The sequence below is a fragment of the Oryx dammah genome, unplaced genomic scaffold (assembly GCF_014754425.2).
Source record: "Oryx dammah isolate SB20612 unplaced genomic scaffold, SCBI_Odam_1.1 HiC_scaffold_8, whole genome shotgun sequence".
NCBI lineage: Eukaryota > Metazoa > Chordata > Mammalia > Artiodactyla > Bovidae > Oryx > Oryx dammah.
The window spans coordinates 41,921,075-41,948,049 of record NW_024070192.1 but is presented as its reverse complement, the minus strand read 5'-3'; the positions used below and the strand labels follow the sequence as shown (position 1 = coordinate 41,948,049).

Genomic DNA, 26,975 nt, shown 5'->3' with positions numbered 1-26,975 from the left:
TAGGCTGACTGTAGGTCTCTCAACGAGTGGGAGAGTTTTCTTTCACACGGATGGGATGAGGAGTAAAGGCAAAAAGTACCTTCACAAAAAAACACTCCACAGACGAGGGCGTGCTCAAGGTGCTTTCGACTCCATCAGTTTTGAGAACCACCTATTAACCATCTGATTGCACACTCACTGAGTTCCACAGCCTATGGGATCTTTCCTTCCCTCCATCACATCTTAGCCCAGACCCAAACTCAGCAGAAAGGGGAGACCTAAAGAGCTGTTGAGGATTCCCCCCCAACCCGAGACGAAAAAAAAAATCTCCAATCAGTACTCAACCTTTTAAGACTGAAATTGCCAAGAGGGCCACTTTTCATGTTACAGATTATTACAATTATCATTTGTCAGAGGTCCTCAGAAATTCCAAGATTTTCAAGGGGGAGGGGGGGCAGTCTTAAGTGGTTTATTCACAAACCAGATCCCCATTTTTCAGTAACTGATGGTCCTTGACCACGGCAGTACACTGAACTGGGCCTCCACTGAAGGGCGGTGAACATAACCATCAAGTCCCACCAAGCCCCCCGCAGCCCTGCCCAGGGGAGATGGCCAGTCAGTCGGGTGCCCCTTCCAGGGGCTGACTCAGCACACCTGCCCTGGGATGATGGGTGCGGAGGGCTTCTGACCGGGACAAATACTCTAGAAGGCCCTTTAAAAATGAGAAATTACTTCTAGAAAGTATTAAAAACCGTTAAGAAAGATCATCTCAAACAAGCATTAACGAATAGGACAAGATCAAAAGGTGAGTTTTCTCTTTTTACTGGTTTATAATAATCTTAAAAACCCCATCACACCCATAAACCACCACAGGTGAGAGGATGAGGGAGATGGAGAATGAATGCTACAGTATGTGGACGGCAGGAGACCCAGATTATTTTCTAGGGGCAGTGTGGAATGGAGGCCGGGGGTGTGGGTAGGAGGCCCTGGCGTGGACCCTTATTGCTGGTTGGGGGTTGGCTGGCAGAGGGGAAGAGGGGCTCAGGGTGAACTAGGAAACATCTCCCATCAAAGGTGAGGGTAGTGGGGGGCAGGGGGTCACAGTACATTATCCATGCAGACTAGGGGTGGGAGTGAGAGCTTCAGATGCACCCCTACACAGGAAGAGATGGGTTTGAGGTTTGATTTTTAAGCCCCCAAGTTGGTGTCTGGTCCAATTTTCTAAAATGGCAGCTCACCTTTTGGGGAGAGAGGCATTGGAAGAAAATTACAGCAAAAATATCTGGTCTGGAGATCAAGCAGGGGGTAAGCTGAGACAGTGGTGTCCTTTCAGAGAATTTAACTCAAGAGAAGCAAGAACTGGAAGGGGCCCCTGGGTGAGATGGTGGCCAACACACTGGGAGAAGGCATCGCACCAGAAGCTGCTGGCGCTCCTGGGGGCTCAGGACAGGAAGGTACCAGTGTCTAGAGACGGCAGCAAAACAACAGGGAACAATAAATTAGGACTTCACGCTGCTATCATTTGGCATAACACAATCAGGCATTATTTTTCCTTGTTTTTTCTTTTTAAATATAAGGCAACTTGCCAACACATAATTTAAAAACTGGTCTTCAGTCACATTGCTTCAGATCACTAGAGAATTTCTGGCTAAAGAACAGTGGATAGTATAGTAAACAAAACCAAGAATCTTAAATAACATCAGCTCACATTCCCCAGAGACAAGAAGAAAGGGTAGGGCTTATTTGGTTTAAAGGGGGGGGGGGGGGAAAAAAAACCCCCCCAATATATATTTATAAAGGGGGGGGGAACAACAAAAAAAAAAAAAAAAAAAAAAATAAAAAAAAAATCCCCACACTCCCCCCCCAAACAACCTCACAGGGTAGGTCTTTTTTTTTTTAGGGGGGGGGGGGGGGAAAAAAAAACCGCCCAACTATGTATCTTTAACAGGAGGGTGCAAACCATTACAACAAAATATCATCTAAATTACAGGAAAGTTTAAAATTTCTGGCCAACTCACTGTCGCCTGGTAATGACACTGAGCGTGGAGTGGATGAGGGAAGGGCCAGGGGCGGGAGGGGCTGTTTCCAATAGAGGCCCATCCCCAGCTGTTGGAACCATGCTCATTTGGTAAAGGAGAAGTCAGAGAGCTTAAGGCTTTGAGTTTTTTTCCTTCATTAAACTGAGGGGCTGCGGAAGGTGACTAGACAGTGAATGTACCTGTGGGGCCGCTCACACACATCGCTCCTCAAACCCACGCTACATTCACACAGAAACAGGACGTTTAAAACTTACAGTGTAGAGCAATATTCTTAGCCAGTGTAGAGAACCAAATGCAGGGTTTTTTTTTTTTTCAGTGTTTTTAATTCCAAACTCCAATGTGATCATCCTATACCTACTACCTAATTCCTCAAGTAAGATTGGCTTTTTGTTTTGTTTGCGAGGGGGGAGTGGGGCGTGAGGGCAGCAGGTGACTCAGGAGACAGCCAACAGTGAGGAAGGTCTTGGATAAGCCAGACATCCTGGCATTGCTCCAGGGGTGGAAAAGGAGTTAGGAACCAAGGTATCAATACAAAGATAGGTTCCCCGCCCCCGCAACGTCCCAAGGCCACGGCCACATGCTTGCAGGATGCCCTTGAGGAGTGTGGCAAGGACAAGTGCAGAGGCTCTGGGTTCAATGCAGGTGTAAAAATAAAGCCTTGAGGAAGGGCTGGGAGGAGACAGACCGGGCCAGTTTTGATTTGAGGTCTTTGGGTAAATAAGGAATCGGCTCTTAGAGCACTTGGGAAGTCTGGCTTCTTCGTCCCGGAAAGAGAGACAGAGACAGGGAGAGGCCTAGCTTAGGCGGCTGGGTGCTGACTACTACCTCGCCTGGGGACCCTTCCCTTAGCCCATACCTCAGTCCTAAGGGCAACAGTGAGAGGTGCAAGTAAAGAGGAAAGGAGGCTGGTGGGCAATGGTGGGCAGGAGGCGGTGGGGAGATGGGGCAGGAATTGGACTGATAGGCAGGCAATGGAGAGTCAAGCCGGGAGTTGAGATTAGGTCCCAACATAAACCCAAAAGTTGCTGGGGCTGGTACGGGTGAAGATGAGGGCAAAAAGGATCCCCCTCTGTCCTCCATTAGATCCCACTAGATTCCCTTTCTTAGACATCTAAGAATGATCACGTTGGAGCAGTGAAACTTTGAAACTATCCAATTACTCAAAAGTAAGACTAAACCTAGGAGGGTGATGTATGACGTGGAACTGGAGGGCACCAGGGCTCCCTATCTATACCCTGGGTGCTGAATATGAAGACTTCGACTATCTGTGGGGTCAGGGGCTCGGTTGCCAGGGGCTCGGTGGGCCTTGCTCAGCATGGCCAGGCTCTGTTCTCGGAAGCAGGCCTGTTGGAAATCCCCACTTAGGTAATCCACCGTTTGTATCAAGCTGTTCTGGCTTGCCACTGGACCGCCCCCAGTCCCTGCCCGGAAGTGGGCCCCAGCAGCCACCGCCGCACAGTCAAGGGGTGCGCCCGCGGGCTGCCCACCGTGGAACGGCACGGCGAGGTCCTGAGACCCCGAGCTGTCGCTATTGGGAGTGGGCAGAATGTTGTTCCACAGGGGTTGGAAGTAGTGACCATTGGGGTAGGCCAGTGGGGCGGCCAGGCCGTTGACGGGTGGGGACGGGGTTGGCTTCTCCAGGGGTGGCTTCAGATGGAAAGACTGTGCCAGGCAGAGTTCCTGCGGGTAGGCAGGGGCCTTGCCCACCAAGCCAGGCCCTGCCAACTCGCGTCCTGCCGCATGCTTGCCTGTCAGGCCAGGGGCCGGCGTCCCACCGGCCTCACCACACATCTGCTGCAGGTGGGCCAGCTGGTGCTGGTTCCAGGCGACTGGCTTGAGGTCGCTAGGGTAGCCAGTGGGGGCACGTGAGAGGCCCGCGGGCAGGTTGACAGGGCCCGCAGTGGGCAGCGCGGCGCTGGCCGCGTGGGTGTGCTCCATGGGATTGACCACACATGAAGGCATTGGTGTGGGGACGCTGTGGGTCGACACCCGAGTGCTTGCATTGATGAGCAGACTGCGACTAATGGGGCTGGGGTTGGCGATCTGGCCCTCACACACTGAGGTAGTGCTGACGCCCGCCCGCGTCTGGCAAAACTGGTTGATCTGGTGCACGATGCTGCTCAGGTCCGGGGGCTGGCTGTGCTGCAGGGTGGCCGCCATTGAAAGGGGGATAGTTGAGGTAGACACAGTCACATTCGGGGGGGCATCTGAGTCTGGCATCTTCCGGCCTCCATGCAGCAGGGGAGTGGGGGGGTGCTGGAGACCCTGGTGAGAGAGGGCCTGAGGGTGGACCAAGCCCTGGGTCTGGGCCATGGGCTGAGGGTGGCCCAGGCCCTGAGGCTGTTGGAGGCTCTGGGGGTGGGACAGCGCCTGGGGTGGCGGGATACCCTGAGGGTGCTGCAGCGCCTGGGGAGGGGCGTGGGCCAGGGTCTGTGCGTGCTGCAGGGCCTGCTGGCGGGCCAGAGCCTGGGCCTGGGGGTGGGCTAAAGTGCTGGGTGCCACAGTAGCGTAGGGCGCCACTGGGGGGTTCATGATGGCCTCGGGGAGCAACCGGGCTCGGGTGCCGTCAAAGTCCTTGAGTATGCTTTTGGCTGGCACTTTGACAATGGCCAGCAGGCCTGCCCTGGTGGCGGCCTGAGTCGGGTAGGGGCTGTAGCGCTGGGCCGATGTGTCCAGGCCGTTCACAGTACGACGAACGTGTTTCCGCTGGGGAACCTTCACACTGTTGGGGAAGATTTTTATAGTCAGTGGGTTGTTTGCGACCTTCTTAGCATACGCGTCCAATTCGGCTGGGGTGGGGTAGTGAGCAGTTCTCATTTTCTGTGTAGTGTCCCCTAGAGAGAGAGAAGGGGAAGGAGAGCAGAGAAGGAGAGGGAGCTCGTCAGTGCCAAGCCAACCAGCCCTCCTAGCTTCCCGCCTGCGGCCTGCGGGGCAGGGTGCACGGGGCGTCAGGCCGAGCCTCCAGCTCGGAGCCAGCCTCAGCCCCAACAGAAACAAGCCTGGCTATCATGCAGTGGGCACGTCTCATGGGCCAGGGCTCATGCTGAGTGCCAGGCTATCTCCATGAATCCCCGCTACTGTTAGGAGGCAGGTACTATCATGATGGTCCCTCTTCACAAATGAGGTCACTAAAGATCAAAAGAGCAGAGCAACTTTCCAAAGTCTCGCATTTTAGCCGGAACTGGGCCAATTCTCACGCAGAACTCTCTCCAAGTTCCTACCGGCCCCTGCTGGCCTGGGGTTTGGAGGTTCTAAGCAGGGATGCTTGTCAGGGCCATTCAGCCCCTGCCGGGTGACACCCTGGGGAAGAGGGCACCCAGAATGGCTCCTCTCCGGTCTGCGGGGGCCAGTGAGGCGTCGGCTCTCTCGGCAGTGGCAGCTGGAGCACTGTGCCCACGGGGTGGGCATCCTGGCACAGGAGACAGGATGCTTCTTTTTTCAGGGGCAGAGGAGCGAGCTGCCAACATCCCTCCCCCACCCCCATGTCACAAGTTCACTTTTGTTTACAGCTTACTCTCAGCCTGACTGGGTGAAGATCAAAAAGCTTTATTTATTTCCTTGTGGGGGGCGACAATAATGACAGGGCTGCAGGGAGGGAACTGAGGAGAAAGGATTCAGAGCATCTTGAAGTTCTGAGAGCCAAAAATAGTCTGTATTCGGCCCCTGTCAGCTGTCACTTTCCGAAATGAAAGAGGAAAAACCGGCCCTCCTTTGGAGACTGCGGAAACACCGCTCAATGGGCCTCCGCTCAATGGGCCTCATTAATGCTAACAGTCTCTTTGTTCCCATCTCCAGTCGCCTCCCATCAGGGGGCTCCAGCGGATGTCGTGCTTGCAGTCAAAAAGGAAAAGGTTCTGAGAACAAGAGCTCTTTAAGCTTGCCAGGCTCCTGGCAAGGGGTCTTAGTGCCATTCTCCCTTTCTCCGAGGGAGGGTCTCCCCTGTGTATACACAGAAGGTGCTTAATAAAGGCTTGCTGAGTAAGTACACAGACTCCCCAAAGCAGAAAAAAAAAAAAAAAAGGAGGGGTGTGCTTGGCTGGGAGCCTGGGTTCAGCTAGCTGCCTCCCTCCCTACTTCCTCCCTGTGCTGGAGGCGGCCAGGGCAGACCAAGGACTAAGCTGACCAAATGCCTGGCTTGTGGCCTCAGCTGGCTTGGCCCAAAGGAGACCCCACTCAAAGTCATGTCGCTGGGCATCACTGAACAGAAGTCATCTAGTGAGTGCTAGCAGGGAGAGGGCACAGCTAGCTGCCTGCTTTAGATGACACTGCTGGTTGGCTGGCAGCAACCGCTTAGAAACTGCTGCTCTCCTCAGAAGCAAGAAAAAAAAAGCTCCAGTTCAGGAGGGGCAGAGAGATCCGGACTCACGCTCAAAGAGGCAGGACTCAGCAAAAAAGGGTACAGGAGAAAAAAAGGGTACAGAAAGGAAAAGGTTCGTGTTTTCAAATGCTGGCACAATGCCTTGAACTTGGTAGGCATTCTAACGTATCCAAGGCTCTACTTTATTTACTGAGTGCTGAATACCTGCTCCATCCGTAATTGCAATGTCTGTAAGATGACCGAGCTGCAGAAGGCCTCAGAAGGATGACTGTGACAGTGACAAGTGAAGGTAGGAAGCAAAAGGAGGCAGAGAGGCCTGGAAGTCCCCCACCCACCAGGCAGCACGAGATGGCAACAAGGGTCAAGATGGCCTGAAGAACGGAGTTCTGCTGCTGCTTGTAAGCCTCTGACCCTTAATGGGCTTCAGGCTCCATAAAGTGGGGGCCATTTTCTGACCTGTCTTACATTCTCTTGCACAGAGGACACCAAAAAAGTCTGGGATCACTGAAGAAGGTCCCTAAACTCAAGGCACCAGAACTCCACGAGAAGCTGCCCTGGTCAGCCACTGCGCTTTCATGTGACTGACGAGAAGTGTGTGACACTCCTGGCTTGGCGCCTTCCTTACCCAGAGCAGACCTGCAGTAAGTACCTCTAAGCACACTGTCTGGCTCAACAGCTGGGATTCAGCTGAACAGGAGGAGTCTGAAGCTGCTGCGTTTCCATTCAGACAGGAAATGAAGATCTGCCCCTCCATGTAGGAAGAGTCTTGCTCCATGTTAACAAGGTTCTCTCCTTGAAGGCCAACTAAGAGAGGCTGATACAGTGGCTTGCTGAATAACAGAGCTCCTTTGCTCCAAGTCAATACCAACTGTCAAGCTGGTTTTTTCTAGCAGAGGCATAAGGTGTGCTGGCCTCAATCAGGAGTGCGGGACGGGACACTACACCGACCAGCTCCCTCTGCCCCAGCTCCACTGATGCTGACAATGGTGACGAGGTGAGGGGCAGGGAGGCTGCACACGGGCTACAGCCCGTTAAGGAAGACTCTCAGGAAGACAGATGAGCACACTAGACAAGAAAGAGGTCCCATTCTGGGGCTCTGACACCACCCACTTCACATACCAGACTTCAGCCCAACCCTTCCGAGCTTTTCTCAGTACTTCATCTGCAGCCTTTCTTTCTTCTGCATCATCTTCCTCTAAGTGCACGGCTGACACAGACACCTCAGCTTTGCAAGCAACTTATTTAACTATCTGGTACCAACGGTGTCATTAATCGAGGCATAAAGCAGTGGAGAACAGAGACTCTGTGGTTAGAAAAAAGAGACTGGATTCAAGCACTGGCTTGATTATCTGACTACTCAGAGTGTCACTCAGTCATTCCTCATTTATAAACAGCAATGATACCTGCTGCCCTACCTCACAGAATTACTAAGATCAAAAAATCCCATGAACAGGAAATGCTCTGTGAACAGGACCTGTAACTGTCAATGGTAATTATTCAAGGATAGCAGGTCTCGCTGAGTCTGCTCACAGATGGGACAAAGTAACCTTACCATGAAGCCCTAAATGCAGGGCCTCCCAGACTTGAGTCTGAGCATTAATATAGCAGAGAAAAGTTCCATGGACTAGGGACTGGGGGTGGGGGAATCTCCCTGAATCGAGGCTTCCCTACAAGGACCTCCCCATTTATTTTTCTGTTTTGAAGATCAGAAGACACTAGTGGCTTACACAGCAGGAGCCTCTAGCCTGTGGGGAGACACAGGCTGTGCATCAAACACAGGCTCTGGAGTCTGACCCAAGAGTGAATTCTAGCCTAGTCACTGATTAGTACTGTGACACTGACGAGTGACAAACATTCTCACGCTTAAAAGAAAGATAAGTGAGTCTCTCATACGGAATTATTGAAGAATGAATGGGAACGTACATAAAAATACGCAATAGTGCCTGGCATATGGTAAGCACTCCACAAATGTTAGCTAATATTTCTGATGTTTCTCTGAGTTTATCCAGTCACTGGGCCAATCTGCCATTTCCAGATCTTTCCACTAGGGGGCAGATAAGCATATGAGAGTATAGTAAAAGATTAATTTTGATTATTTGTTCTAGGTCCTAAGATTCTCTACAGTTGAAAGAAGTCACAGTCACTGTCTGAAAGACAATCTGAAGACCAGGGACCTTTGGTCATTTCAACCACTCTACCCAGAAATCTTTATTAAGCCACCCTATCTGTACACCTGACTGTGAGCTGGAGAAACAGGAGCAGAGGCTTGGGGTTAATGAAGGAAACAAATGTTCAAAAGCAACAGTTTCTGGGGAATTGGGAGAAGATGGCTTAGAGGAAAACAAATTTTTCAAGTACAAAGCTCCATTTCAAGTACAAAGCTCCAAAATGGCTCAAGTCTCCTGAACCATGTGATGTTACAGAATAACAATCCAGGAAAGTTCTGGGAGGGCAGCCACTAACCACAATTGTGGTTTTCTAGCCTGTGCAGGACCCACCCAAAGGCAAGATGTCCTTTAATCCAGCCTGCACTAAGGCAAGTCATACTTTTGGTGGGAAAATACATCACATCCTCCTATACATGTAGAAGAGGATGGGGAGAAGAGAAAACACTGGTGTCTGAAGGGACTGATATTATGATTCTGTACATATGGGAGCTCAAGCCGGGGGCAGACTGACCAGCCAGGTGACTGACAGTGCTGGGCCAAAAAGCCACATATCCCCTCTCCTGAGCCCTGACCCCATCTCCCCTGCCTTAAGCTGACTATTCCAATATAAAATATACTAAGCTATTAAGGCTGATGCTGGGAAAGATTGAGGGCAGAAGAAGAAGAGGGCGTCAGAGGATGAGAAGGCTGGATAGCATCACCAATACAATGAACATGAACTTGGGCAAACTCCAAGAGATGGTGAGGGGCATCCGGGAGGCCTGGCGTGCTGCAGTCTATAGGGTCAGAAAGAGTCGGACAAGATTGGGCGACTGAACAACAGCAAAGCTATAAATATCTGTACCCCATGGAGTTTCCTAGGTAGCACTAGTGGTAAAGAACCTGCCTGCCAATGCAGGACACATAGAGACATGAGTTTAATCCCTGGGTTGGGAAGATCCCCTGGAGAAGGGCATGGCAACCCACTCCAGTATTCTTGCCTGGAGAATCCCAAAGGACAGAGGAATCTGGAGGGCTACAGTCCATGGGGTCACAAAAAGTCAGACATGACTGAAGCAACTTAGCATGCACACACTCCATGCCCACCTCACTAGATACTGAGTTCTGTGTTTTGAGCAACTTTTAAGACCCTCCTTAGGATGGGAGCAGGGAAAGGCTGAACAGCAGTCACAGGTTTTGACAGCTGGTAGACTTGGGCTCTGGAGAAGGCAATGGCACCCCACTCCAGTATTCTTGCCTGGAGAATCCCAGGGATGGGGGAGCCTGGTGGGCTGCCGTCTACGGGGTTGCACAGAGTCGGACACAACTGAAGTGACTTAGCAGCAGCAGCAGCAGCAGCAGACTTGGGCTCTGAGCAGCGTCTTAGCTTCTGGTTTCTGAAGCAGACTGTTTATACTCTGTCCCACCTTAACGGTAAATGCTTAATGCTAAGAGCTGTACATCACAGAACAGGATTTTTTTTTTCTCCTAATACATTTTGGGAGAGCAAAGAAGCAAGCAAATGAGCTTAAAAACACCACTGGGTTTTCTTCTCTGCAAAAGTTTAGGTGTAGTTAAGTAGAGTCACAAGAGAGTTGAAGGGATTGAAATACACTGGCCCCCAAATGGACAGGTAAGCCTGAAACCAGAGAAAAAGGACACCTCAATTCTTGAATATAGATTTGGGATAGAGGTTTTTGCAGAGGTGACTTGGGGGCTGCTTTGGGGAGAAGGGAGTGAAGATCCCTTCTCCCCATCAGCAGCTAAGATAAAGCTGCCAATTTGCCTTTCCTCCTAGATGGTTCAGCCCTTGATGGTACATCTCTGGGTGAAGCTGTCAGCGTGTGTTAAGGACCTAGAAGAGAGACAGCGAGCTGCATTCCATCATCTTACCACATGCTTCTGCATGCGCTCCCTCTCCAGAAGTGTGCCTGGAGGCCTGCGCCCAGTCACAGTGCGTGAACATGCGGCTCTGGGTGGCCAGAGAGCCTAGACAACACCCTCACCCGATCGGCACTCAGCAGAAGAAAGAAAGGCTGGGGCAGAGCTGGGACAGCGAGCTTGCCTACTGTGTCAGGCAGCCGCAGAAGGAAGACTGACACCCTCAGATCTGTTGTTACGGGAGCTGCACTCACTGGCCAAATTCTAGATCTGGCCACGCTCTGAGTCTTACTCTCCTTCAGAGAAAGGAAATCAAGGGGCCAGACTGTTTTCAACTTCTGCAGATAATCTCATGGAGCAGAGAGCGGGAAACTACAGCCTGAAAGCCAGCACTGGGCTGCTGTGCTTCTGTAGAGGTTGGTGCTGGAGCACAGCCACACTCATTTGTTTACATACTGCCTACGGCTGCCTGTGCCCCATGAGAGCAGGGGTGAGAACACGCAAGACACCATGTGGTATGATCCATTTGACCCTTGTCAGAAAGAGCTTGCCAACCTCTGTCATAAAGGAGTCAGGTAACCTGCTGAGGCTCTTTTTCTGTTAAAGGGTAAGCTGAGATGCCTCGCTGATTTTCCCTTTTTGCTCTGAAAGGAAACTCTATTCCAAATTTAGGGCCATCTTTACACTCGAAGACGCCATGCATGGTGATAAGCCAGGAATAGAATCTACCTTGCACATTCACGTAGTATAGGGACAGAAGGTAGGAATCTGGGAAAATACAAAGTCAGTGCCAGCCAATCTAATACAGGAAGCTAGCAGTTCTCCAAAATCCCGTCTTGGGGGAAGAATATTAACAGGAACACGCCCAGAGAGGCTGAGAAAGCTAGATAGTTCCATGTCCCTTCTGGAGGCAAGAGTTTGTTTGCTGTGAGCTGCGGGCACTGGCTCAGAAGGCAGACAGGAAGGCCAAGGGGGAACGGTCTGTCTCCGTGGCAGAGGGCACTCAGAGAGCTCCAAACAACACAAGAGTGCAAACAGTTTGTTCCAGGGATACAGTAAGTAATCTGGACTGTGCGTTTTCATTCCACTCCTCCCAGGGTTCAAACTGAAACACTTCCTTGAAGGGTGATATATACATATATGATATATATAACACTGGGCTGTAAAACTCCATATAGTCCGACTGCTCAACAGACATCTATCAGCAACAATTAAAATTAAGATGACACACACTGGGGAATCTAGTATTTAAGAGGCTCTCTCTGATTAGAGAAGCGTCTCGAACTGCCGACAAGTTCTGCAGCTGCTTTCTTGCTGTCTGTGCTGAAGAACATCTTGGAGGTACCAAAGTCAGGGTACCCCAAAGTTGTCTCTGGGAGAACCCGGGTGGAGGGGAAAAATAAAGGACCGCATGCTTCCTTGGGATCCAGATTACTTACATTTCTGAAGTCCAGTGTTCATCTGCGTGTGAGAAAGAAGCTGAAAGGACAGGTCACCTGGCCCTGGTAGACAGGCTAGCATGGCAGACCGGCATCAACACAACATGAGGCAGCCACTCACACTGGAACAACAGAAAAACAAGGTCATGGAACACAAAGCAACTCACTCCAGGAAGACACCAGGGACATCGGATATCAGCCGCAGAGGCCCAAGTTTAGATAGATAAGCAATTTAATTAGCAGCATGTAGGACGAAAATATATCTATGTCTTTATCTGTAGAAACAACTTGCTCTCTACTATTGCTATGGCTCAAATATTTCAGTCAGCACAGATGCCTGGACGGGGAAAATGAAAACTAGAAAATGCCAATCTACACAAACAACTGAAGGTCTTTATGTTCACAAGCTACGGACGCACTCGCTTTCTTGCATTTCCCATAGGCTGCCTCTCCTTATGGCTTTCGGGTAAGCCCATGTGGCAGCCACATAAATGGTATGCTGGCTCTCCTCCGTGCCCCAGCTAAGGCAGGCACAGAAAGGCTAGGGCACAGTCCAAATGAGGTGAAGGAAAAGATGATTTCTCCCTAAAAACAGAACAGCTTTCCTGAAGACAGCTCATCCTCATGGGGCCCAGCTCAGTCTATTCACAGACCTGGCTGGGGGCCGGGGCAGCCAGACACTTCCAGAGACAGTACAGAATATGAGACACAAAGACACCCCAAGTCTAACTTGTGACCCTGGTAATCTGAGCTGACTTTTTTTTTTTGGCCGTAACACTCAGCTTGCAGGATCTTAAGTTTGCCAACCAGGAACTGAATTTGGGCCCTAGGCAGTGAAAGGGCAGAGTCCTGACCATTGGACCACCACGGAATTCGCCTGAACTTACTTTTAAAAATAAAGAATAAGAGCATCCTAGGAGACAAGACTAACTACTATTAAAGCAAATTGTCTGCAAGTTTCTGAGGATTCACCTTCCTATGGCCTTTCACACAATTAGACCTCCAGAGCCACCCCCCTCCCCCCAAAAAAAGGAAAAAGAAACTGCTTTGCTCCCAGGGTAAATCAAGAAAGTGGTAGGCTGCAAGCTGCCCTCTTTGGGCAGGTGATTCTGATGTTGTAACAAGATGGCATGGTTTCATCAGTGAAGTCTTCCAACAACACACACACAGCCCAAGCAAGCAAACACTGATGTAGCCTTCTGGAGAGAAGGAAGCTTTGTCAACAAGTCAAGCTCCCCGTGTACCAAGGACCACGCTTCTCTCCCATCCAAGTACTAACCAGGCCCGATCCTCCTTAACTTCAAGATCAGGCGCGTTCAGGATGATATAGCTGTGGAATAGGCGTTTCCCCAAACAACTGTAATGTACTAAATCATACTGAATTCCTTTCCCACACTGCAAACCCCAGAAATCAGGATGGCTTGGTATTAAGGCTTTCAGATCACAACAAAAGAGGAACGGTGTGGGCTGGGGGGTGGGGAGGGGTGAAGGGGAGGCTCAAATGTTAAACAAAGACCACAAAACCTCTTTCTTTCCCTTAAAGGGTCCTCTCAGGTATGTGAAAACTACCTTGTCACGATGAGCATCAGAGAGCTCCAGCTTGCAAGGCCAGGTAGCTGAAAAGATACTTTGTGAAAGAGGCTGCTCAGACTGTGTCTAAGATAGCAACTGCAGAAAGAACTGAAGCGTGAAAGCCTCAACGGGAACAGAGCTGCCCCGGAGTTCTGGCACAGATTTGGTCTTTTCAGGTCTCTGGTGGGTGGGATGACAGAATGAACAGTGTGCCAACTGCAGTGCCTTGAGAAACAGAAAGTCTTCTGTTAGCAAACGACTGAGGTACTGCTTACAACCCTCCCCGGCGAACGCTGATCTCTGTTTAACAACCTCTCCCCTGTGGTCCTAATACAGCTGAGGGCAAACTCCAAGGAAAGGAAGAGAATTAACAAATACTGGAGCCTAGTACCGTGCAAAGGTCTGTATGAGGGGCTTTAGTGATGTTTTCTTTCTGAGGTCTCCCAACCTTTCTTGGAGGTAGGCAATAATTTCACTTGTTGTCTCATCATCTCTAGCCTGGATTATGACAACAGCTTTCCAAATGACCTTTCTCTCTGTTCCACCCCTGCTCCTATCACCCAATCTATTCTCCACACCGCAGCCAGAGTAATTTATTTTTTTAATTGGAAACCATATCAGCTCAAAAATCTCCAACGACTTCCCCTCTCACTCAGAATAAAATACAAAATCCAAACATGGCACACAAGGCCTTCAATGATCTGTTACTATCACATATCTGACCTTATCTTCTAACCTCCTCTGACCCTTTTGCTGACTCTAATTCCAGCCACTGTGGTCTCCTTGGAGCTCTTCCAACGAGCCAAGCACACTCCCACCTCCAGGCTTTGTACTTCACCTAGAAAGCCAAGAGACTGTGATGATAGAGGTACAAAATACAACCCTTCATTCAGCTGCTTTGCAGATACACTATCTCCCTGTACTTTTTAGAAGGAACTAGTCTACAAATGATCACTGTAATCTCTGACAGACCTAGCAAATCCTGATGCCTGCAACCATGAGACAAGTGGGGGTTGTGGATCCTTAAGAGCTGACCATAACATACAGCCCTTCAAGCCACAACTCTGGATTTCAACAGGAAGAACAGGAGAGAATTAAGCCAGCTGAACGGTGGCAAAAGGCATTAGTGATTTACTGAGGGCAAACAAAGGAACAAAAATAAGAGGTGAGTTCTGTAAAGACTCCAGAAAGTCAGTTTTTAGTCTGAGCAGGAAGCAGTCCCAGAGTTTGGGACCTTCGATGATTATGTTCCCAACCAGAAACCCCCAGCAAGTCTAACTCCTGAGCCCTTACTGGCATTATCTGGGCTGCCAAGAGCACAGCCCCTCGTCTGTGTACACTTCCTTTGCGAGTTCAGGGACCTGTCATCCTTTCCGAAAGACTGCCTCTTGAACTAAGGAAATCTTCAAGCCCCCTGAGAAGTTTTATTGAAGTCAGGAATCAATTTCTGCCAGGGCAGGGAAGACAGAGAATGTGGCAAGGTTCACGAGGGTTGTGAGGAAATAGGAAGGAAGCAACTTGCTTCCACACGCCACTGGAAAGCAGGGATGCATTGTACAAAGCACTTCTCTGGAGGCTTGGCAGCTGAGTACAAGCCTCTTATTTAAAAACTTCAAGCCACCCACACATTTTGATTACCATCTGGCTTTTTCTTAAACGTATATTCCAATATAAGTTACAGCTGATAACTTCCACAAGCACAATTAGACCCAGAAATCAACATTACCTCTAGCTTCTCTGAAAGGGCCTCAAAATTCAAATCCTGACTTCTGAACAGCATCAAGTAGAAACCTGGTGCTCAGGCCAAATGAGCTGCAGACATCACAGAGAAAGGAAAAAGATCTCCTTGGCAGAGCCTCTCTGTGCGTCTCAGCCAGCTTTCCCACCACCAGCTGGTCTGCTCCCTAACCAGGGGGATGACAGTATCGCAGTGAGCACAGAACTAAGGTGTTCAGACCCTCCTGGGGCATTTGCACAAGTGCTGGCTCTCCCCAGACTACCTCTAATTGAAGGAACAAAACTCTGAACCCACTGGGAAAATTCAAAAGGACTTTCATCCGTGCCCCTCACAACTCCCCCACCTCACTGAGGTTAACAGAGGTTTTATTAGAGTTGTGAGGTCACACTCTCCGCTTTCCTGGGTAGCATCTGATAAAGGGCCATCTCTGCCTTGAGACAGGTTTGTGCCGGTAGGAAAATCTCAGCTGTTTGTACTGTTTGTCCCTGTTTATGCTTAACAACCACTGGAGGGTAGAAAATGAGGAAAAGAAAGACTCCTCTTCTTTTTTTTTTAAGTGAGAAAAGAAGGGGAGAGAAAATACTAGCAAAGGTTTTTTTACTTGGGAGTCGGGGGTGAAGTGATGGAGAGTCATGACCCCCCAGGAGAGTCTCCCACCCACAGCCTAGTGCCTTCCAGTACCCTTATTTCCAAGACTCTCTCCTGCTTTCCTTCTCTTTCTCTGCCTTCAACCCCACTTTCAAAAAGAATTACCACCTCCCCAAAAGTAAAGGCTGACAAATCCAATTTCTGATTCATGCTGTGGTTCAAAATTTTAAATCTGCCATTGATGGATTTTAATTAAAAAAATGAAATTGAGAGCAGTGCCATCTCTGAAATCCCAAGTAAAAAAAGAAAATGTTATGCCCCCTTGTTATCAGACTCCACTTTATAAAATACACCCAACAGTGAAAATCCTCAGTCCATGCATCTTGAGAGAATATGATTAACCCTGAGAAACTGCATTCATTAAGAGAGTCATCACTATCTTTGACTACTAAGTTTTCTCATCCATGAGGTAAAGGCTTATCTAAAAAGACTGCCTTTCAGTAGTGGGGGTAGAATTCTCATACTACTGCTCCCCATTCCTTTACTCCTGGGGTCCAAGAAATTAGGTTAAAAACCGAAGCAAATACTGCTCTGGGGAAAATAAACAGGGACAAAGATGGTAAAATATTACATGTTCATCAAACCAGACTCTGCATAACCAGTCTTCTTTAAGGTCTGTGTCACTAAAATCATCTATTCAAACAAATAATTCTGTCAGTCCAGGTCACTGGCAACTTCCAGCTACCTTGTACTTTTCACTACTAACCCAATCTCAATAACATTCAGTCATTGCTCAAAGGCATCTTTCTTCTCTATCTCTAACACAATAGGGGACTTATCACCAGCAACTGAGCCCTCACAACTCTGAGCTGGGAGAAAGAGCAGGCGAGAAAGATGGGCGGTCCCTCTGGACTCTGTTGCAAGCCCTGAACTACCCCTGCTGCAAACCACCTCCACAAAGCAGAACACAGGAGGCTCCAGGGGTTTGGAGACATTATTTCTAACTGCCCTTTAAGACCCATCACAAAAGGGCCTGTTCCTATCCTATTCCCTCCACCCCACCCCACCACGTGTCACTAAAGGTGCTTTCTCTGCCAGTGCTTTCTTTAGCATGAGCTTTCTTTCCTGGATCCTCTCATTGTTTATTTCATCTAAGGACCCAAGTGCTTGCTTTCTCCTGAATTTGTTATTCAGGTCACAAGAAAGTATTTGCCCTGGACATTCTAACCTTTCAACTTGAGCTTCTGAAGACTATCTTTTATTTATCCTTCCCAGTTACAGGGTCAGGACCAAGATTATTCATGTAACAGATGTTTAATAAATACTGCTGGCTCACATTCCAAAAGAATAGCATATACTTTAATCCCAGGGTCTGGAATTTATCTGAATTTAGGTCCTTGAAACCACATGAATAACACAAGTGCCAAAAAGTGTCTGTGCCAGTGTGTACATAGGTGCCTTTACTCTGGGAATGAGGGAGCAGAGGAGACAAAAACTGCCTAGGTGCTTAAAAAAAAGGCCCAGGTACTACTACTGCGTTGTATTGAAAAGTATCTGCTGGCTTCTGCACTTTAATTACCATTAGGTAGAAATCACTGTTCCTAAAAATGTGAAATGAAGGTTACAAGCTACTAAATCAGAATTTGCAGTTTCTCGTTAATAGCCTTCAGTTTCCTAACAGGGCTGTATCACTATAACTTAAGCTGAACCATTTTAGAAAGACTGACAACCTTTGTACTTAACCACATTCATAATCACAAGCAGAGCTGTCAGGTTGGTAGGATTTTACTCATAAGTACCTGGGACTGTGCACGGCAAGACAAAGAGATTAATAAGAAATCAGAAGAAACTGCTTCCTTGTGATAATATACAAATATTGGATTTTTTCCTTTTACAATTTCCTGTAGAAACCTGTACCAAATCAGAAAGCTTTTGATTATTACTCAGATGAAATATAATTCAACAAATAACCTATAATTATGTGGCAATTTTTAATCTTCAAAGGCCTGCATCCCCCATGAGTTCATGAAAAGCTGCTAGAGAAGCACAGCTCTCACATTCAGATGGGGAAACTGAGGCAACTGAGTTAAAAAAGGAAATCTGTAGGAAAGATATCAAAGTTGGGAGCGATTTTAAGGCTCAGAGTGTCTAAAAAGTCCTTTAATAGGCACTGACTGAGCTTAAAACAAGTCACACCATAGACAGCATTTATTCTGATAAAAATGAAAAAAGGCAGGTCCTCAGTATAGCTTCTGTAATCTTACAGATCAAAGTCACAACATGGAAAAAGAATTTTAAGAATGTAGCAGGCTGTTTAAAAACCTTGGCAAGCATGTGTTCAAAGAGCAGCTAAACACGCGGCTTACGCAGGCCCTTCCTCCTCCCTCAACTGCACGCAGGCCACGTTCTCCAGGGACTTGCTGGCCCAGAGGAGGCCTCTACCTAGTCTAGAGTCTGGCTGTCAAGTTTGAAGGGGGACAGAAATTTAAGAGACTTAAGGGCATTTAGAAAGCCTGCCACATTAAAAAATATATATATTTTACTGAAATATAGTTGATTTAAACGTTGTGTTAATTTCTGCTGTACACCAAAGTGATTCAGTTCTACATATATATACATTCTTTTTCATACTCTTTTCATTAAGACCTTGCTGTGTATCCATTCTATATATAATAATAGTTAGCATCTGCTAATCCCAAACCCCCAATCCACCTTGCCCCCACAGCCCCCGCCTTGGCAACTACAAGTCTGTTCCCTGTCTATAAGTCTGATTCTGATTCATAAATAAGTTCATTTGTGTCATATTTTAGATTCCATATACAAGTGACAGCATATGGTATTTGTCTTTTTTCTTTTTTGCTGCGCCACACGGCCTGGGGGACCTTCAGTTCCCTGGTCAGGGATCAAACCCAGGCCATGGCAGTGAAAGCCCAGAATCCCAACTACCAGGTCACTAGGGAGCTCCCCTTCTCTTTCCCTTTCTGACTTATTTCACTTTGTACGATAATCTCTGCTGCTGCTACTGCTGCTGCTGCTGCTACTGCTGCTGCTGCTGCTACTGCTGCTGCTGCTGCTAAGTCGCTCCAGTCGTGTCCGACTCTTAGCGACCCCATGGACTGCAGCCCACCAGGCTCCTCTGTCCATGGGATTTTTCAGGCAAGAGTACTGGAGTAGGGTGCCATTGCCTTCTCCAACGATAATCTCTAGGTCCAGCTATGTTGCTACAAATGGCATTATTTCATTCCTTTTTATAAGGCTGCCCCGTTTCGAGTACAGAACTACAAGGTATTATTCTAAAACAAGTCTAAATCAGAGTGTTTGGGTCTGTGTGTGTTTCTTCACCCTGGTGCCCAGGTGTCTCCCTTTTCTGGGTCTAAACTGCATCACCCAAAGCTCACTGCTGTGTTCAGAAGTTTTGAGAGAAATTTAAACACGTATTTTTGCTATGTACTGAGTAACATTGGTTTATACTTAAGAGGATAGTTTGTCAAAACTGCAGAGAATGTTTTAATGAAATTTTGAACAGGTGTTGAAGCAGAGAAGGAGACAGCAACATGTGAATGAATGTATATTAGTGGAGTGAAGACACGAATTCCATCAAAGTTGTTGGAGAAATGTAAGCAACTCCAAACACACAAGGAAATGGTGCAACTATCTAATAACTAAAGAAATGTAAATTAAACAGATGACATTTTATTTTTTGCTTAAAAATTGACAAACATGTTTGAAAAAAAGTCTAAATCACACAGTCAAGGATTCAGTGAAAAGTCACTAAAGTGAGATGCTAAATTGACACATTTTCTAAAACTAAATATGAGCAGTTTTTAAAATACTCATACTCTTTGATATAATCATTATACTTCTAAAAAGCCTAACTTAAGGAAATAATCAGAAATGTAAACAAAGATTTTCACACAACTCTGTTCACTACAGTATGGTTCATAATTGTGTGAAAACTCCAACAATCTAAATGTCCAAAGGCAAGGCAAGGAAATCATTATATAAATTATGGGATATTCATCTAATGAAATTAGTATAAGCCTCCCAAATTAAATATATATATCAGTAAAGAATATCTAAAGACAAGAAATGCTTATAAGTGCTGGGTTTAAAAAGTACATATAATACATAAATATGGTATAATAATAATTTTGTAAAATTTATTATATATACGAGAAAATTATGAAGTCGTTTGTATTTGACCACAACATGCATTACAGCACTCTGTGGGGATGAATTCTCACTCCTGGACTATCTAGTTTAGGATAACATTCTACTCAGCTTTCATTTCTTGATTATAAAACCAAGAGAGCCAAAGAAGTCACCAGAATTTAGGAAGAAACTGGGTGGCAAGGGCAGTCATTTTCTGGTAAGGTTTCAACAGCAGAAAAGTCACATACAGAAAAGCGTCCAGTGCAGCTCCAATTACCTGAAGAAACCTGGATTAACAAGAGGCACAACATCGAAGTGGCTAAGAGACAAGACTGGGTTTGAATTAGAACTAGGCAAGACTGAGGTCTCTGCTCCCTACCAGTTGTGTGACCCTGGGGGAGAAAACTTCATCTGTAAAATGTTACCTACTTCATGGGATCATTTTAAGGATTAAATGAGTTTAATATACACAAGTGTTTAGGACACCAGTGTGAACATTGTTTAAATGTTGGCTAATCTATCCAATAATCTATCAAAATCCAGGTCACTTTTTATTTTGCCACCAGAACTAAACTACCCTCTTAGACTCTATAGTTCTTTACACTTTGAAACATGTTTGCATACATTATTTCACTTGAAATTGAAAGCAAGCTTTTAATCCAGATGGAATAAGTATCATTCCCTTTCCACAGATTAAGAAACCCAGGTTCAGAAAGGTTAGGTAACTTGTCCAGTGACACACAGCTGGGATGGTGAACCTCACATGACAGGCTCTGTCATAACTCCCAGACCTGTAGCTCATTCCATCAGACAAATATTTTCTAATCCACAAGCTTTAAAAAAAAACAAACCCACAAAGTAACAGTCAAGAATGCTTACTGTTTCATGACTCTGTCCCAGCTATTTAAATTATGAGTGCATTTACTGGGATGCAGTCTTCATTGTGGGACAGACACAGACAAAGACGTTCAGAAAACGCTGCACCAGCTGCCTCTCAAGCCAATACTTATTGAGCACCTATCACAGCCCTCTTCCTACACTATTATAGACGACAAAAACATACAATTCTAGGCCATGGCTTTGTCTTTCAAGTGTAACTGTAATTACTGACTCTCCTGTGGATCTGGGGAACTACCTGCCGCAGATCAGCTCTTTGCTCTGTAACACTATAAGACTTTGGCTAGTCTAACACTTCGGAAACAGCTTTCAGTGAAAATTCCTTTCCAAAAAAAAAAAGGACCGGGGGAACAACTATAAACAGAGTAAGAATGCGTTGGGAAAGTAACTACATAAAGGCAAAGGAAAGCTTTAGGTTTGAGTGGTCAGACTTTTTCCCAGGAGAAAGCTTTATAGTGCACACTGAGGAAAAGTGTACCAGAGAATACTACAAGTAATGATCAACAGTTACCTCTCGTTCTCAAGCTACCCTTGTTCAGGAAACTCTTCCCCTCCTATTCTCAGGCTCTTTCCTGAATGGGAGAAGTCAACCCTGACTAACTCTAAACGTACTCTCAACTCATACCTTTTTTCCACTTTGGACACTCACACTATGATGGAAGCTGGGCATCACAGAGCTGACCAAGGTCTCTGACAGGAAGCATCTCTCTGCTCTTTAAGGTGTTCTGAGTTCAAGGGTGAAAAGGAGCTCACGCTTTTTCATGGCTATGCATCTACTCTATCTACTGTGTATTCATTTGGTCTGTTACTTCTTAGAACCAGTTCTCTGTACACAATGCCTTGAGCTTATGTGCCTTAGGTTTCTAGTATAGAGTTTCAGTAAGGCTGGTAAGTTCAGGGCAGGCAGCGAATGTTAATGCTTACAGTAAACATACTGCCCTTCACTGTATCTCTAGTCTGCTGCCATCCAGGGTTAGTGTGGCAATAGGCAGATTTTAAGGTTACAGAACAAGGCATGACTGACATACTAATTCGTTCTGTTCATTTAGGTCCTTCCTTCTGCCCCCACTCCCATATTCTGGCCTGGAGAATTCCATACACTTTGGGACCCATGGGGTCCCAAAGAGTCAGACACGACTGAGTAACTTACACTTCTGCCCCAGCCTGAGTAGAGTTTGAGGAATTCTGACGTATAACAACTTTGCGGGAGGGTTTCTACAGCCTTAGTGAAAATCAAAAGATCTTACCTTGCCATTTCACTGAGCCTCCATGGGGCCGCGAAGAGTCGGACACAACTGAGCGACTTCACCTTCACTTTTCCTTTTACGCGTTGGAGAAGGAAATGGCAACCCACTCCAGTGTTCTTGCCTGGAGAATCCCAGGGATGGGGGAGCCTGGTGGGCTGCCAACTATCGGGTTACACAGAGTCGGACACGACTGAAGTGACTTAGCAGCAACAGCAGCAGCAGCACTATCACCTGAAGCTTTATTACACATACCCAAGGAATTACCAAGCTTCTGAAGCTCAAGGTGTCTCTGAAAGCAGGAGAGGCTGTTAAACCTCCAAAGGACCTAAGAACTACGAGCAACCCCTTCTCTCATGCCCTGCAAACTCCCACAACTAGCTAATAAAATTCAGAATACTGGCTACAGCCATAGGAAGAAGGAGAGAGAGACAGTCCCTATCTGTGCTGGAAGAATACTTTTAATAGCCAGAGTAAACACTCACAAAAATGAGATTCTGAACTTAGCTTTAGGAGGCTTCCTCATTTCAGGAACTGCCTGGGAAACAAAACAAAAACTTACAAAATAGTTCTTTAAATTTTTCAAGGACACAAGGTACCATAACTCATTCACAGATCAACCCATTAGCAGACTGGCCCTGAGAAATTCCATAATCATTCAGCACTGTTATTTGTCAGTGGGTGACTGGTTCTAACTGGTCAAATAAGTCTTATACCAAATATCAAGTCCCACCCAAACAGAACAATTTAACTCAAGATTACTTTAGCATTGAGTGAATCAGGAAAAATTATATAAATATATGGTTTCTCTTATAGATATCCAAACCCTGCCTTCCTTTATCTCAAAGATACCTTCAAGAAATGGCTAACACTACCAAATGAACATCTTATCAACAGGGGCAGAAAACAAGTTCTCAGCTCTTCTATTCCTGGTACATGCCTCCTTCACTCGGTACACCCATTTAAAGTCCTAATTTCTACTCTGTCAACTTCTCGCTCTGAGGTCTCCCTCACCAACTAAGTGTCCTAACCAACTTTCACCCAGTTCCCTCTGTCAGGTCGTTTCAATTGGATAAGAAACAGAAGGTACCCACACAGAGTGCAGAGTGAGGAAAGTATCCACAAAGTTGCAGGTGGTGAGCCCTGATGTGGGGAGCCAGACCCCAAGTGGTGTGAGAGGCCCCCCAGCAGGGGCGGATGCAATGACTACCTCTCATTCAATAGCAATGAGCCCCAACAGGGTCTGCTCAGATCTTGGCTTCTAATTACTAAATTCTCCACTAACAGGAACAAAGGCCTTTGGAGAAATGGCTGAGGCAGAGAAAATACTAGATGAGTCTGGTACATATTACAGCGCAGGAAAGGAAGTGCTCAAAGAGTAACAGTGACATGTCAAAGACGACAGAAGTGAGAGGATGCTCAACTGGTGAGGGAAACTCCAGAAAGAGAAGCTGACACAGCAGAAATCAGAGGGAACACAGAGGGAATACACCAAGTGGAGGAGGCATGTACTAGGAATAGAGTCATTAGAGACTTCTGTTTTCTACCACTGTTCATAAGATGTTAGTCTGGGTTAGTGCCAGCCAACCCTTTGCAATAAAAAGACAGTAAATCACTTAGGCACCTTTCAGGTTAAACATATAGTTAATTTTTTTTTCTTGATTTACTGGCAAAATCTGAGATGATCTGATATCAAAACAAATATAGACTAAATTTAATAAAATGTAATCAAAGTGAAAGTCACTCAGTTGTGTCGAACTCTTTGTGACCCCATAGACTGAGTCCATGGAATTCTCCAGGCCAGAATACTGGAGTGGGTAGCTGTTCCTTCTCCAGGATATCTTCCCAACCTAGGGATCAAACCCAGGTCTCCTGCATTGCAGGCGGATTCTTTACCAAATGAGCTGTAATAAGTTGACTAACATAGGAAATCATGAGCCCATACTAATGTAAATAAACTAGTAAACTGAAAGGCCTAAAAGGAAAATGATGTTTGCATAGTTTTGAGTTGTCTCCTCCCAAAATATTAATTACAAAGGGAAGAGCAACTTTACACTGGAAATGCCTATAAGGAACCAGCTTAATCAAGTGATCAAACACTCTCAGTAATGAGACAAATAAAAACTCTGCATTTCTGAAAAGTATGCAATGAAGAGCACAGCATGATTCCTGTGATATTCCTGTTGAAGATCTACAACCTAAATTAAACATGAGGAACCATTAAACTAAGCCCCAAACTAAGGACTTTCTACAAAGCAACTGCTGACAGCTGTCAAAGTCATGAATGTCAAAGAAGGCCTGAAAACGGTTCCAGATTGAAGGAGACCAAAAAACAGAAGAACTAAACGCAAGGTATGATCTTTTTTGTAATAAAGAGCATTACTGGTACAACTAGTAACATTTGAGGGGGGTGCCGAGAATTATATGATGGTAATGTTGTCACCATTAACTTCCTGATTTTGATGGTTGCATTGCGATAATGTTGGAGAATATTCTTTGCAAAAACTAATGTATTCAGGGATGATGGAGAATCAAGTGAGCAACTTATTCTCAAATGATTCAAGGAAGGAAAATACTCTTTGTACTGTACTTGCAACTTTTCTATAAATTTGAGATTGTTTCTGAATTTTTAAATTAAAATTGTTAAAACAAACAAACTAAAAATAACCAAGACAGCAGTGCTGAAATCTGGAGGAGGGTAAGAGATCAAAAAGAAGAGTTGAAGAGCGTGGTCTGTGGAAACCATTCTCATTGTGTTTTAATGCAGGTGACTCAACTCTGAATTGGTGAGTACTGACACTGGGGTTCTTGCCATCTGGAATAGGTTTCCTGTATGTATTTTTCTGCCTCTAATTCTAACTTCTAATTTCTTTTCAGTATTTATCTGAATAATACTTTCTCCTGTGTCTGCACTTACAACTCTCTCCCAGCCTCAACTCTGTTCTGGCAGTCCTTCCCCTAAGTGGCATTCACGCAACTCTCCTACCCTGAAGATGGAGAATTTCATCTTTAGAAAGATTCCAGAAGAAATGTCTTATCCTGAAGGAGGCACTATTAATGATCCTCCTTTCTTCAGGCCTGGCATTTGCTAACATCCCCACCAAGCTCATGTTTTAATAAGAGTTTTTTGAAGGCCTTTCTAAACACATGTAACTCCCCTATGCTCCAAAGCAAAACCTTCTTAAAACCTTCTGGAGTGGAACACAGTTTTTACACTCTTTCCTCCCACTATATAAAAAGTTTCAAATAACATCATAAGCTTTATCTCCAGACTTCCTGAAATGTAGCAACTATTACCAGCTTCTCCACTTTCACACCAATGGCAGCAGGCAGGCAGAGTCTTAGATATTCTACAGCAGAAAGGTTTTCAGTAACAATCAATGAAGAGCTTTGAAGCAATACAAAGATGATGTTTATCATTCATCCTTTCCTCTTCTTTCCCTTTTTTTTTTTCTCTTCTTTCTTATTTAGGGTGATTATGGAAGTTTTGGAGGAGGAACAACTATATTACAGCTTGTCTCCAAGCAGCCATGAACTTTCCTCCCTCATTTTTTTTCTGGCCACGAGGCTTGTGGGATCTTAGTTCCCCATCAAGGGTTGAACCTAGACCCATGGCAGTGAAAGTGCAGAGTCCTACCACTGGGCTGCCAGGGAATTGCCCTTCCCTTACGTTAACAAAAGCAGATTCTTAAAATGCACTCCTTGGCAATTCATCCTCAACAAAACTTTTATGCATCCACATCCATGACTATACCTAAGGCGACTGACGGGCCCTTGGGAAGAGAGTCTAGCAAAAAAGGACACTAAGGTGAACGACATCCAAAATGAAAGCCGCAGCAAGTCACCTGGAGACCTAGGAACAACCTGAGCTGGAATCAGCTTCTGTCTTCTCATGTTAAAGAGAAAATTTTGCTTACAAGCATATTCATGGTAATCATCAAACAGCAATAGAGAAAAGGAAACAGCAAAGGAACTTCACCATCTTTAGAGAAAAACAAACTATTTTCTTTTGTTTCTTCCCTCTTTTTCTACATAGCAAGGATTGTTTCCAAATATATTATGTAACTTTCTATTAAAATCACAAACTGAAATTCCTATAGAGCTTATTAAGAAACATATCCTCAGTGTCCTACTGATTTTTAAAGTGCTCAAAAGTTTTCTTTTGCACTCTGAAGAGAATTTCCAATGCAAGCAGAGGACTAAAATGCACCTTGCCAATTACAGTAATCTTACAACAAGCACATACTGCTATGAATGACATTTAGTTCCATCTCAGGTCTTTTCTCCCAGGACAAGCAGCAATAACTCAAGGGTATGATCTCAGAATATAAAAAGCCATTAAGGCTGTTCCTAATAGATTCTTTTAAAATATGATCCTACACAGCTCTTCAAAAGGACAGTATGCTGTAATTCTGAGATGGATTTTTACAATGCTTTGACCTCCTCTCTAAGAGAAGTCTGGAAAAAGAACTAACTGCAGTGGGGGACAGCAGGGGGTGGGGGGAGGAGAGAAATGTGTCACTCTGGTTATTAAAATCCATTAAGTTCATACTTTAGCCTTAGGATAACTGCAGCCAAAAAACTGACTTGCAAGTAATTATCACCACTATCTGCAATAAAAGTTAATTGGACATAATTGAACTAACGCCCTAGTCAGAGGGAAGCTGCAACTGGCGAAGGGCCCACTCTCCTGCTCCTTCAATCTGCAAATGAAACTGCTAATGCTAATTTGTGGACAAACAAGAAATTGCTCTCATGGCTTCCCCACTGCAAATCACGAGGCAATTCCAGCTAATGCCCAGGCATGTTAGGCCAAGAGAAAAATCATTAACCAATGCTTCCTTTGATAAAGATGGATTTTAACAATAACCAAGCCCATTAGGCTGAGAGTTGCTAAGAACTGTTAAATCTCTCCCAGATGCACTAAGTAAAGCACTGTGCCCTGGTCTCTGCACCCCAGCACCATACATGAGATGCACCC

General features: G+C 46.0%; 1 protein-coding gene across 4 annotated transcripts in view; it reads right to left on the bottom strand.

The window, feature by feature from the left end:
• Window positions 1-1,905: 1,905 nt before the first annotated feature.
• The window catches only part of FAM222B (family with sequence similarity 222 member B), a 61,411-nt gene continuing 36,341 nt past the window's right edge, over window positions 1,906-26,975 (bottom strand). For 3 of the 4 annotated variants that reach the window (XM_040243908.1, XM_040243906.1, XM_040243907.1), the window contains exons 2-3: window positions 11,804-11,925; window positions 1,906-4,852 (exon numbers count right to left, since the gene is read on the bottom strand). In XM_040243908.1, coding sequence (XP_040099842.1) covers window positions 3,243-4,852; window positions 11,804-11,885 — 1,692 coding nt within the window. In that variant the 5' untranslated portion in view covers window positions 11,886-11,925 and the 3' untranslated portion in view covers window positions 1,906-3,242. The remainder of the gene's footprint in view (window positions 4,853-11,803; window positions 11,926-26,975) is intronic. The other variant, XM_040243909.1, reaches the window with a different exon arrangement.